A 12,179-nucleotide genomic window follows, 5' to 3' on the forward strand; every position below is an offset into this window, starting at 1 on the left:
CCCTTTCTGTAAATCTCACAGTGGTTCTGCTTTCCACACTGAACTCTGACTGACAGAGAGAGTTAAAATGTCACCATAGCAATAACTGGTGAATCCAGGTGTCCACTGAACCATCCTTACGACTTCTCTGTGGAATTCAAATTTTCCTAAATAGGATTTTCAAAATAAAATCAAAACAATTTGAAAATAATAATATTTTGAGTAATGAATTAATGAGCAAATGAATGAGTGCCCTTGTTGTTAACTATATGTGCTCCTACTATCCTGCTTGTAGGCCTTTATTTAGTTGATCACATTCAAATTTTCTAGACTAGTAAAAATACCTCCCTCTGGTAGTAGAAAGTCATTTTTTTATCCACACATCCCAAAACTTTTTGGCAGTCCAGCTCTGTATCACTGAATTTAGAGCCCAACTCTCTCTCTCTCTCTTTCGGAGGAAAAATAGTATTGTGTGTGTGTTAGTCTGAAAAAAGAGGCTGTCGTGCCCCCACCACAAAGAACTGAGCATCTGATACCATGTATCATAGAACCTTTATTATTTTTCCTCTAAATTCTTAGGAATGTACATAACATCCGTGCTCTAGTTATGACACCATTTATAGACATTTAAAATGCATCTTCATTTATAAATATTTTACATTTGGTCCATAGAACAGATAATTTTACTAAATAATACTGTAATTTTTTAAAACAGGCTCTGTATATAGTTTGAATATGTTTATATTACATATATTTTTATATAGAGATAGATTTACTTGGTGTTCAGAGAATAAATCCTTATTGCAAAAAAAAGCATATATGATAATACAATATCTTTTCTCCCCAGGGCAAATACTAAAAAAAGTTGCACATATTCACAGTTCTCACAGTAATTGTACGACACATATTATTGTGCTATGTGAGTAGGTTTGGATGGAAATCAGTTAGGGGATTTCTTGCCAAACATTGCACTTAGATGTGCTTACAAACATGAAATACACTGCATTTGTCTTAAAGAGACTTGGTCTTAGTTTCACATTGAAGGACAAAGAGAAAGTCTGAAGTCTTCCTGCCCTTATTCTAAAGGAATTCACACAGGATGGGGTGGGACAGTGAGACACAGTGAAGGGTTCCTTTCGGTCTAAGCCCTATACATTAGCAGTGCATGTGCAGTTTAATCATGAACTCACCAGCTGGCACCCAGGGTGCCTTAGAATGAGACTATACTACAGATTACCACAGGAAAAGGTTTTAGATTTCCTACACAATGTCAAACAAGACCCTATAAACCACGCATGAGGACGAATGTACTTGTGTGTGCATTTATATGTGTGCAAGTGCTTTTTGTTTTCTCTACAATAATGTGCTTAATATTCTGAGGGTAATACCTTATTGCAAGAACTGGTATGCTGGTCACTGGTCACTTTCAGATGAGAATGACAAAAGATTTAAAAACCCACAGTTGCAGTTATTTACCATAGTTATTAAGGATTATTTGTAAAACACAGTTTGTGAGCTAACTAGCTAAGGAGCTACAGGGCACGACAGACGATTTGCTACATGGGAACCCATCTTCCTGGCATGTGAGAAACGCTGAGTTACTGAGGCTTACAAGGAACCGTCGTCACCCAATTTGCTGTTTGCTGCCACCACAGGGCCCGTTCTGGAAAAGAACAAAAACTACTTCCCAGGGAAGCAAGTTTTATTCTTGGAAGCACTTTGGGGGTGGGAGTGGGGGCCTGGATTAACACTAGCTCCTCAGTTAGTGGCTGGGTAGATTTTAGTGGCAGTGAGGGGATTCCCACTGAGGAATTTCAGAGAAGGTGAAAAGGCAGCAGCTTTGAATGGGGTGGCAGTGAGGGAGATCATTTAAAAAAGATAACTGGATCCATTTTGACTCAGGGACAGGACTTGACCTTGATTTCCTCCGCAACTGTTCTGTGCTCCGTGAAGCCAGGCATCCTAAGAGCAACTGGGGCTTTGATTAGGGAACTTCCCTAGCAGGATCTTAGTTCCCCCAGAATGACAATAAAAAAATTAATTGTGCTTGTGGCAGTTTTCCAAGGAGCAGGGCCAGGTGCAATCAGAATGGCTTGCTGAGGAGGGGGCAGGAAAGCTTAGCCGCAGAGGTGCTCACTCAGCCAGTGGCAGAGAGAAAGGACACCACACAGATTGCTTGGGAAGCACGTCTGGGAACGCTGACTGAGGTCCTTGGGGCTTGTTTTAAAGTCAAGCTGCCTCGGGAAGGAGAAAACCGAAAAATGAAAGAGCTCCTCTGGCTCCCTGGTACTTAAGAGTGAGCTCTCCCTAGAGACCTGTTATACAAAATGCCCTTTTCATGTGTACAGAGCAGCGTTCCGAGGGAAACGAACTCCTGCAAAGTCCGAGATAACAGTCGTGGGTTTCAGTGGTAAGAGAACAGTCAAGAAAACTACTAAAAGCCAGGAGGGTGCAGCCTCACCGCGTCACACTCACTGGCAGGGTAAAAACGATCTACCACGGCAGTCACAAATGCAGACCGCTTGATGCTTATGGGGCCCGGATTAAAAAGGTCACCGGCCCTTGGGTGCTGGAGCCATCGAGCATCTTTGCACAAGGCAGGACCCACCAGAGGTGAGACTGTCCCCTACCTCCCCTCTCTACGTGGTGATGGTGTCTGGACTCGCCACTCGAGGTAGCTTGAGATAGATGGTATCTTCAGACATCAAGTGGGGGTCCTGCTCAGCGAGGCTGGGGGTGGGGGTTGGGGGTCAGAGAGCCGCCCCGCACCCTTAGATGTAGGCCTCTTTGCTGGCTGAGCTGCTGGCCTGGGGTTGCTCTGGACCATTCTCTGGGCGAACGATGTCTTCACTAGGCTGGATCATGACCTGAATGCGCTGCAGGCACCAGGGAGAATTCGGGCTGAGGTGGAAGGAGACTGGCCTCTCTGCTCCCTCACCATCTTTTCAAGTCTATTCTGCCTGCTCTGCTTTCGAAATGTGCCCAGACTCTGGCCATGTCTCTTTGGAGGGTGTCTCTAAACCCTCCGATGCTCCCATGCATACCTCCTCTCACTTGGGTTATAGCAATTCCCTACTGGCCCTGCACATCCATTCCTGACCATCATCCCCTTCATCCTATTCTCAACACAACCATTGGAGGTTTATGTTAGAGATCATGTCCCTCCTTGTTGTGGAACAATGGCTCCCACCTCACCAAAGTCCTATGAGGCCCCATACAATCTGGCCCTTGTCGTCTCAGACCTCCTTGTCTTCCACTCACCCCCTCACTTACTTCACTCCAGCCACACTGGCCTCCTTACTGCTCCTCACACACACCAAGCACGCATCTGCCTCAGGGCCTTTGCACTTGCTGTGCCCTCTGTCTGGTACATCCTTCCTTTCAGATAGTTTCACAGCTCCATCGCTACCTCCTCAGGTCTCGGCTCAGTGTTTCTCCTCCGTGAGGCCTTGCCCAGCATTCCCTAAACCATTTCCTACTTTATGTTTCTCCATAGTTCTTCTCCCCATCTGACGTGCTTTTATTTTGTTATTTGTTGATCTTCCTCTGCTAAAATATAAGCTCCAAGAGGGTGGGGTTTTGCCTGTTTTGTTCAATGCTATGTCTCCAGTACTGACACAGTGTCTGGCATATAGTAGGTGTTCAATACATATTCACTGGGTGAATGATTCTCCCACCACCTTCTCCACACACACCCCCTGTGATCCTGCCTCGTCACATGATGCACTGTCTTCAGGCATGCCTTGCCCTTTCTCACCACTGTGCCTTTGCACAGGCTGTGCTCTCTTGCACAAATGCAGACCTGACTGCCTTTTGAGGCTCAGCAGAGGGTAATAGAAAATAAAAACATTGAACCTAGAGCTGGAAAAAAAAGGGCTGCAAGCCTGGGCTATGCTGATAACTTACTGTCAGGAATGGGTAAGTGGTTTCCTTGCTTGGCCTATTTCTCAATCTGTGATAAAAGGAAGCTGCCCAGCAACTCCAGGGGCTGCACACACCTTCCCTGTGCTGCAGACGTGGGAGCCCCTCCTTCTGGCTCTGGGTGGGTCTAGGGAGTACATCTTGGTGGGAAATAATGTTGAGGGCCACTGATCCAGGTCTTCCCAGCTGAGGCCCTCTGTAATCTGATTCTCCACCTTTCCTCAGTGAAATCTTCTCCATCTCCACTTGCTCCGTTAAGGTCTCTAGCACCTGGGTACCCCCAGGACTGCCTTGTTTCACTCAAGAATTTGATAAAATTTAACAAAGAGCTGGCAGGGACCTAGTAGGTGCTAGTGCGGTCCTGCAAGGGGCAGTGTGCCTCACACGCTTTGTCTTTCATTGAGGGTAAGACCCTGTTCTCTCTTTATCGAGTTCACAGATGAGGTCTTCAGTAAGCCCTCAACACATCTGATTCTACCTTTCATCTGCTTCGAACTCTTGATGGCTCCCCATTATCCTCAGAACAAAGTCCAAAGTTCTTGTTCTGCTTTCAAAGCTCTCCATGACCTGGCCAGACCTTTGTAAATCCCCAGCCTCATCTCTTATCACCCCCTGCACTCCTCCTCCCTCTACCCTGCAGCCCCACTGATCAGTTTATGCCTGTGGGCCTTGGCACATGCTTCCCTCCCTCTTTGAGGAACATTCTTTCTGCTTCTGTTTTTAAACTCTGCTTCCGTTTTTAAACACTTAGCTATCCCTGCTTTCAGCAAGCCTTCCCTAGCCCTTCTCAACCCAGGCAGGGCTTACCCACCTCTCTGGTTCACCCCAGTCATGGCACCTCTAACACTCCACTGTCATTGGCTGTTGATTTGTTTGCCTCCCCAGCTAGACTGTGAGCTCCATGAGGGTAGGGGCTGACCCAACACAGTGGGGGAAGGGGACCAATGATGCAGAGGGTAGAGGAGGGGCTTACCTGCTTCAGGGAGCCCTTTAAGGTGAGGAACATGTAGGCCATGTACCCAGGGATGAGGACCATGGAAGACAGAGCCATGAGCCAGCCAACACCCTGGCCCCATTTGGGGAAAACATAGTTTCCCATGGTGAGAGGAGTCATCTGCACAGCACTGAAAATGAATACCCCCTGCAAGGGTGGAGGAGAGGGGGTGGGGGGGCAGTCAGTCATGCTTATTGGACAATCAAAGCCCCTTCTTAGATCCTACAGCTGACAGGTCCACTGCCTTCCACCCCTATCCTGAGGCTGACCCTCACAAGGACCCAACATCTTGGGAATCCTGCACTCAAGGTCACTTCCAGTACATAAGGTGCCTTTGTGCATGACAGAAGAAGGTACCTGACCTGGGAGGAACAATAGCAAAAGAAGCCTTCTCTGTGATAACCAATAGAAAAGGGTACCCTTCTTGGAAGAACCAATATGAAAAAGGTATCCCCTTTGGAAGGACCAATAGAAAAAGCTACCCTCTCTGTGAGGACCAATAGAAAAAGGTATTTCCTCTGAGAGGACCAATAAAAAAAAGCATCCCCTCTTCCAAGTTAACCAGCTTGGCAAGCAGAACAGGGATGAATGTCAGTCCCCATCCCCACTGGCTGTGTGTCCTTGTGCAGGACACACATGCAGTGGCCCAGCAGCCACACCAAAGATTTGGGGCAGCCCCCTCCCAGGCCTGCTCATGCCTCCACTTCCCCTTGCAGAAGGAAATGAGAGATGCTGAGAATGAGAGACCTCCCCGTGTGGATAGTTTGGGCTTCAGAATTGGGCCAACTTAGTTTGAATGTGGCACTGGCACACTGGGTGATGCTGGCTGGGGAGCACTGGTAAAGCGCTCTCTCAGCAGCAAAGTGAGGCAATGTTGTCTATTTTTCTGAGGTTTGTGAGAATTAGATAATATGTCTGGTTTCATATTATCTAATTGGTGGTCTAGAGACCACAGAGAAGATGCTCAACAACTGGGAGGGAGTAGTATTATTAGGGAGCAGGGGCCTGGGGTCTCTTCCATCCACCTCTGTCTCTAGAAGTTTCTCTCTGGATCCGAGCTGCCCCAGGACCCGGTCTGTCCTCATCCTAACAGGGCTGGTCGAGCCTTGTCCTTACCGCCACAATGATTGGGGTGAAGAAGGACCAGCAGAGCTTCCACCAGATGCAGGGCCTGGAGCCAACCATCTCTTGGATGTTGTCATAGAATCGGTTGACACCTGTGACATTTGGAGTGAAAACAGGAGGGATGGATGAGTCGTGGGCATGAAGGGTTAAACTCAACCTGTCACTTTCTCATAGTATGACCACAGGTAGGTCACCTAACCTCTGTGAGTTTCGGTTTCCTCATCTGTGACATGGGGCTAATGCTCTGAGGGTGCTTGTTACCTAAGTGTTCAATAACCAAATCCCCACAGCAAGTGGGTTATGTGGCCAAGGAAATCAACTTAATGTGAAAATATCTACCAAAAATTGAATATACTAACAAAACGTGTCCCCATCACTGTTAATGCCCCTCACAGGCAACATCTCCCTCAGCCATTCCTGCAAAGCTTTGCTGGGCAGGAATGGGTTTCCCTGGTGATCTGATGCTACCAGCAATTGGTGATGGACTGCACAGAAGAACTGCAAATCCTGCAAAGACCCACAGATGCGGTGAGGTTCACAAGGGCCACGTTGAGCGCTGCTCCAATTACAAGCAAATGCATTGACCAGGAGGATATGAAAGCCCCAGACCAGTTAGAGTTGAGGCAAGAAAACTGATAAGGAGGTTGAACTGGCAAAGAAGACACAGTGATTAGCAAGCTCTAAGAGGGACCTCGGAGAACATTTTGCTCCAACACATCACCTTGCTGTGATAAAGTGTGGGGAAGGACATCCTTTGACTAGCATGCAGTTGGGTCTGGAAACAGGGTACAAAATAAACAAATAAAATCATTATTTCCTTCATCCTTTGTTCTAACATACTGCATACTTTTAACTTTAGAATTTTTTTTTTAGTTTTGGTTTCCCTTTTCTAGATAAAATTTCAAACAAACCATTTGATGCCAAAATTGATGAAGAAATTTTGGTTTCCATTTTTAATGAGTTTATTTAACTGTTCTCATGGTGCCTCCTAAACATGGAACCTCCAGTGCTAACATTGCTGCATTGTCGTGAGAACCAAACACGTGAATGTATGGAAAGGACCTGGTGTTCAAGTAGTACTGACTGAATGATACCTGAAGAAGGGAAAAATTGAATGAATGGGTGGGGGAGGGGAGGGGGCTGATGCTCACCGTAAAACCAGGAGATGGAGACACATTCAAAGAACACGAGGAACAACAGGCTCATGCCGCTGGCAGAGTAGTAATCAAAAAGCTTGAAGACATAAATGCCCCCCTGCAGGAGGAAAAGCAGTGAGAGCAATGCCACCTTTGCCAGGGACCAGCACGTTCAGTTCAGTCAACTTGGACTTGACAGTCTGCTGAGGTTGGGGTTAGGCTAAACTGAGCAAGATGGCTTGCGAGTAGATTGGAGGAAGGACTTGTGACCCTGAGAGGATGTGAGCGTTGATTCTCTGGGGACGGGGAAGAAGTGTGGGGACTAAAGGGAAATGTCCCATTTCTGGCACGACTGAAGGGCAGAAAGAGGAGTCATCGGTCCACAGGTCAATCAGTCAAGTCCCTCACCAGCTTAAAACCTTCCATGGCTTAAGTAAGACAATAACATAATACATAAATAGGTAGAAAAGTATAAAATAAAACCCAAATACCTTGGCCTTGAAGGTCCTGCATGATTTCTAGTTCTACCCACTTAGTCTATCCCCCACTTAGTCCTCAACTCACTCTGCCCCCACCACACTGGCTTTCTTCCTGTTGCTCAAGTTCACCAAGCCTATTCCCACCTCAGGGCCTTTGCACCTGCTGTGCTTTCTTCTCCTAGCTATATCTTCCCCTCCCCAGCTCTTCATCGAATTTGAGTCTCAGCTCAACTACCACTTCCTCAGAACTGCCCCTGACTACTCTGGCAAGATAGCATTCCTCTCGTCCTCACGGCTCATTCTCTGTTCCACTATCTTCTTTCCTTCAAGGCATTTAATAACCTAATCTGTATGCTAGTCTTGTGCACCAAAATGAAGCTCCAACAGAGCAGATACTGTCTGTCATGTTAACTGCTGAATCTCCAGTGTCATGCCAGGCCTGTAGTAGGTGTTCATCAACTATGATAGAATGAATGAACAATAATTCTAGGTCTGAACTGTATTTGGATCCAGGGGTGGTTTTGTGGATCATAAATGAGACCCTCAGAGTTGTACTCATGGCTTTAGGGTCATTTATATTTACTGCACAGTTCATCAGTCATGCTCCTGTCTTCTCAGTAGACTGGGGGCCTTGAATGCAGACAGCCTTGTTCATTACTACCCATAGAAAAAGAAAAGTAGGAATGAGAGGGAAGGGCAGTGTCAAATTCAAAGGCTCAACTGACTCCACCTCAACTCTCCAGTTAATTTTTGTGAGTCCTTTGAAACTCAGCCCCTGCACTCCCTCCTCCAGGAAGCAGTCCCTGGTGCCCCAGGCAGGGTTGGGGGCCGCATTCTCTAGCTCTGTGCATCATTTCTGACTCAGTGTCTGTGTCCCCCACCAGCCCAGGGACTCCCTGTGGGCAGGGACCTCATCTTACACCTTGCAGTGTGTGCTGGGCTTGGCATGGACCTGTGCTCAGTGAGCAGGTGGAAAGTAGACTAAGACAAGGCTGGGAGCAGCCCTGGGGCAGGCAGCACCAGAGGTGTGCCGGTGCTGATGGAGCTTACCTGGGTGATGTTAGAGAGGCCGATCAGGTAGGAGACGATGCAGACAGCAGCAATGAAGAGCTCCCTGCGGTTGCGGAGGAGTCTGGGGTACTCATCCACCAGGGCCGTGATGAAGCCCTCCACAGTGCAGAACTTTAGGGGGGATGGGGGTCAGCCACCTGTGCGGCAGGCCCCAACCCCAACCCAGCCGAAGCCTGACTCTGGCGGCAGACCGGAGAGCCCAGCAGCAGCAGGACAACAGGGCCGGCCGAGCCCTGGGATCCAGGCCTGATCTGCCTCTGCCTCCCTTTGTGAACTCAGAAGAGTCCCTTCCCCCTGGGCAGCCGTTTCCCCACCTCAAAAATGGGGAATGTGGTTGAACTGTTCTCTGAAGTTTTGTACACTGGAACATTCTAGAGGTCTGAAATTCCTAGCCATCTTCTCAGGGGGCCCAGGGCAGTGGCCTCCTCTCCCTGCTTTCTCCCTGCTGGGCAAGGCTGGGGGAGGGGCTCCTCCAGGTGCCAGGGAGAACATCCTCACCTGGCTGTCGATGCCCAGCATCAGCAGCATCGAGAAGAAGAGAATGGCCCAGAGGGGAGAGATGGGCAGCTGGGTCACGGCCTCTGGGTACGCCAGGAACGCCAGCCCGGGGCCTGTGGGGAGAAGGGTGAAAAATAAATAATAAAATGGAGCAAGCACCTACAGCATACTCGGTGCCCACCCACTTTCTCAGCTTTATTTCATCTTCTGGGAAAGCTTTTGGGTGTCATCAGACCCTCTTTCTACATGAGAAAAGAGAGTATGTGTGCAGCAGGGGAGGCTGCAGGGTTGGGTCCAGAGATGAGGGGACCAGCACAGTGAGAGGAGGAACTGCAGAGGCTGGCCAGCAGTGGGGACAGTGCAGGGACAGAGAGGTGAGCAGATGGTGAGAGAGTTCAGAGGCAGAACGGGCAGGTCCTGGCATTGGTTGGTTTGTGAGTGAAGGTGATAGGGTGGCCCAGGGTGATGCTGAGGCTTTGGCCTGGACACTGGATGGCAGAACCCTTCACTGCACTGGGGAGCACAGGGAGGGAGGAGTCTTGAGGAGGTCAGTTTGGGACATGTTGCGTTTGAGTATCTGGGTGGGGTAATATTTAAGCAATCAGGGAAAACCTTGGGAGGAAAAGGAAAAACACTCTAATCTCCCTGGGGTCTGGCTCTGGAAAGAGGGGTGGTGGCTGCAAGTTCCCGAGAAATGAGGTGGCGGGCTGCCCCAGTGAGGGCGATTAGGACCTCAGTGGACAGAGTTCCTTCCCGCATGGCCAGCCCAGCTCTCCACAGTGGGGAAGTGGCTAGTCATGCTTCCTTCCAGAGACTCTGGGCCTCTGCTGTGCACACGGCGGGTCCTCGTGTGTGTGCTTTCCTGGCTGAGCAGGAAAGAGAGGTGTTGCCTGGGCTTTTCTTTGGACCCTGTGGCAGACTGTGGAGAGCAGAATGGGCATAGCCCATGGGGTGGAAATGTCGGAGCTCAGAAAAATGCACAGACTTAGGTGCTTTTCATCTTGGTGGTGAACACCTCTGAGTTGGACCAATGTTTACATCCCTGGGGGCAAGAGTGACTGTTCTTCCCCCCAGATGTCCAGGATTGTGTTGGAAGAGCCAGCAGGGCCAGGCTTTGCAATCAGCCAGGTCTGGGCTCAACTCCAAAGTTCTACCACTTTTCTAGCTCCCTGAGGCAGCTGACCTCAGTGAGTCTTGGTTTCCTCATCTGTGAAATGGGGATAACAAGAGCTAGTGTTAGAAAGATTTGGGGATACAGTCCACGTAAACACTCAGTGAGCCGCCTGGCACACAGTGACCTCAGTGCCTCGAGCCCAGGTGGCTGTTAGCCCCTCCCTCTCCAGGAGCCCTGGTCTGTGTGGTGCTGACCTGAGGCTGCCACATCAGCAATGGACCTCTTGGTGACGTGGGCCATGAAGCCCACGATGGAGAAGATGACGAATCCTGCAAACATGCTGGTGCATGAATTGATGCAGCAGACAATGATGGAGTCCCTGCAGAGAGGGGAGGGCACAGTCAGAGGGGGGTGCTGGCAGCAAGGTGAGCAACTGGTTAGCAAAAGGCAGGGCCAGGGAGGGTGCCTGGGAGCAGGGCTATAGGGCAAGGGGTTCCATCCCCCACCCCCAGGGAAGGAGCAGAACCAGAAGAAGTGGCTAAGGGGATTGGCTCTGAGCAAGATGGAGTTGACAGTGGAGAAAGGCCTGCAGCGTGGCTCCAGAGGAAGGGGCTCCTGTGCGCTAGCACCTGTAGACATTGTTGTGGAAAGAATTGTAGCTCCCAAGAGCAATCAAGGATCCTAGGCCCAGCCCATAGGAAAAGAAAATCTGAGTAGCAGCATCCAGCCACACCTACAGGCAGAATGATGAAAAAACAGTCAAAATTGTAATAATAAAGCCCAGTGCCCCAGGGCCTCTTACACATGCTAACCAGCTCTACCTGGCAACAATCCCAGTTTATCTAAGAGGGTCAGAAAGCTACAGTAACTTATGCTAAAGCTGGTAAACTGTGCTTAGAACTCGGGTATGCACTTAACCTGGCCGGTGCCCTCTGGCACCCAGGGCCAGGAGGACTGCTCACCTCGGAGTCCGACAGCTTCCGGAAGTTGGGTGTGATGTAAAAGAGGATGCCCTCCTTGGCCCCCGGCAGCGTCACTCCGCGGAAGAACAGGATGATCAGCATGATGTAAGGATATGTGGCTGAGAAGTAGACCACCTGTGAGAAAAGTGGGTGATGGTCACACCCCCCACCCCCAACACACCTCTGCCTCCCCCTCCCACACTTCACCTACATCTGTACCTGTTGTGGCTCTGGGTTTGGTTCCAATTCTCTTCCTCCAGGAAGCCTTCCTGGATTCCTAACCTGTTCTGCTTGCCACTTTTCTGCAGCCCCTCCTTGGAGTCTGAACCAACCAGCTCAGCGTCAAATTTTTTCTTTCCCTATCCATCCTACTTTTTGATTTCTGTTTAAATTAAAGTAATACATGTGGTGACAGGAACATTTTAAAAATCACATGTGAATACACAATTAAAGTTCTTCTCAGCAGCCTGTAGAATATAAGGACATGAAGGGCAGGGCTTGTCTTGGTCACTTCTCTGTTTTTCCAGTGCTTATAGTCCATGGTATATAGTAGGTGCTCAATAAATGCCACATACATAAATGCATGGATGTGAACATTTTACTGTTCCTCTTTTGAAATTTCCTTTTGCATATATGATCACATTTTCTTACAAAATGAGGCTCAAATTATGTACTTACCTTTTCCTGTAATGTGTTAAAATTAAAAAACACAGCACACACAGCTTTGTTTCTTGTTTTGTTTACTAAACATTGTTTTATTGTCTCATAACAATGTGAGTTTTAATTACACCAAGTAGCCCCTTAATACATTTCGCCATCCATTGAGATTGCTTCCAATTTTACGTGAATCTCAATAATACTACATAAAACTTTTTCTACAAACATAGAAAAATTATACTA

At 48.5% G+C, this 12,179-nt stretch overlaps 1 protein-coding gene across 1 annotated transcript in view; it reads right to left on the reverse strand.

Annotated features, from left to right (window-relative positions):
* Nucleotides 1–524: 524 nt before the first annotated feature.
* SLC6A1 (solute carrier family 6 member 1) overlaps nt 525–12,179 on the reverse strand; it is a 41,402-nt gene continuing 29,747 nt past the window's right edge. Inside the window, exons 8-16 of the mRNA XM_045832455.1 lie at nt 11,280–11,414; nt 10,947–11,050; nt 10,572–10,696; nt 9,204–9,316; nt 8,685–8,816; nt 7,171–7,273; nt 6,011–6,111; nt 4,874–5,041; nt 525–2,855 (exon numbers count right to left, since the gene is read on the reverse strand). Coding sequence (XP_045688411.1) covers nt 2,751–2,855; nt 4,874–5,041; nt 6,011–6,111; nt 7,171–7,273; nt 8,685–8,816; nt 9,204–9,316; nt 10,572–10,696; nt 10,947–11,050; nt 11,280–11,414 — 1,086 coding nt within the window. The 3' untranslated portion in view covers nt 525–2,750. The remainder of the gene's footprint in view (nt 2,856–4,873; nt 5,042–6,010; nt 6,112–7,170; nt 7,274–8,684; nt 8,817–9,203; nt 9,317–10,571; nt 10,697–10,946; nt 11,051–11,279; nt 11,415–12,179) is intronic.

The sequence above is a fragment of the Phyllostomus hastatus genome, unplaced genomic scaffold, assembly GCF_019186645.2.
Source record: "Phyllostomus hastatus isolate PE091 unplaced genomic scaffold, TTU_PhHast_1.1 phas_contig_16, whole genome shotgun sequence".
NCBI classification, from domain to species: Eukaryota; Metazoa; Chordata; class Mammalia; order Chiroptera; family Phyllostomidae; genus Phyllostomus; species Phyllostomus hastatus.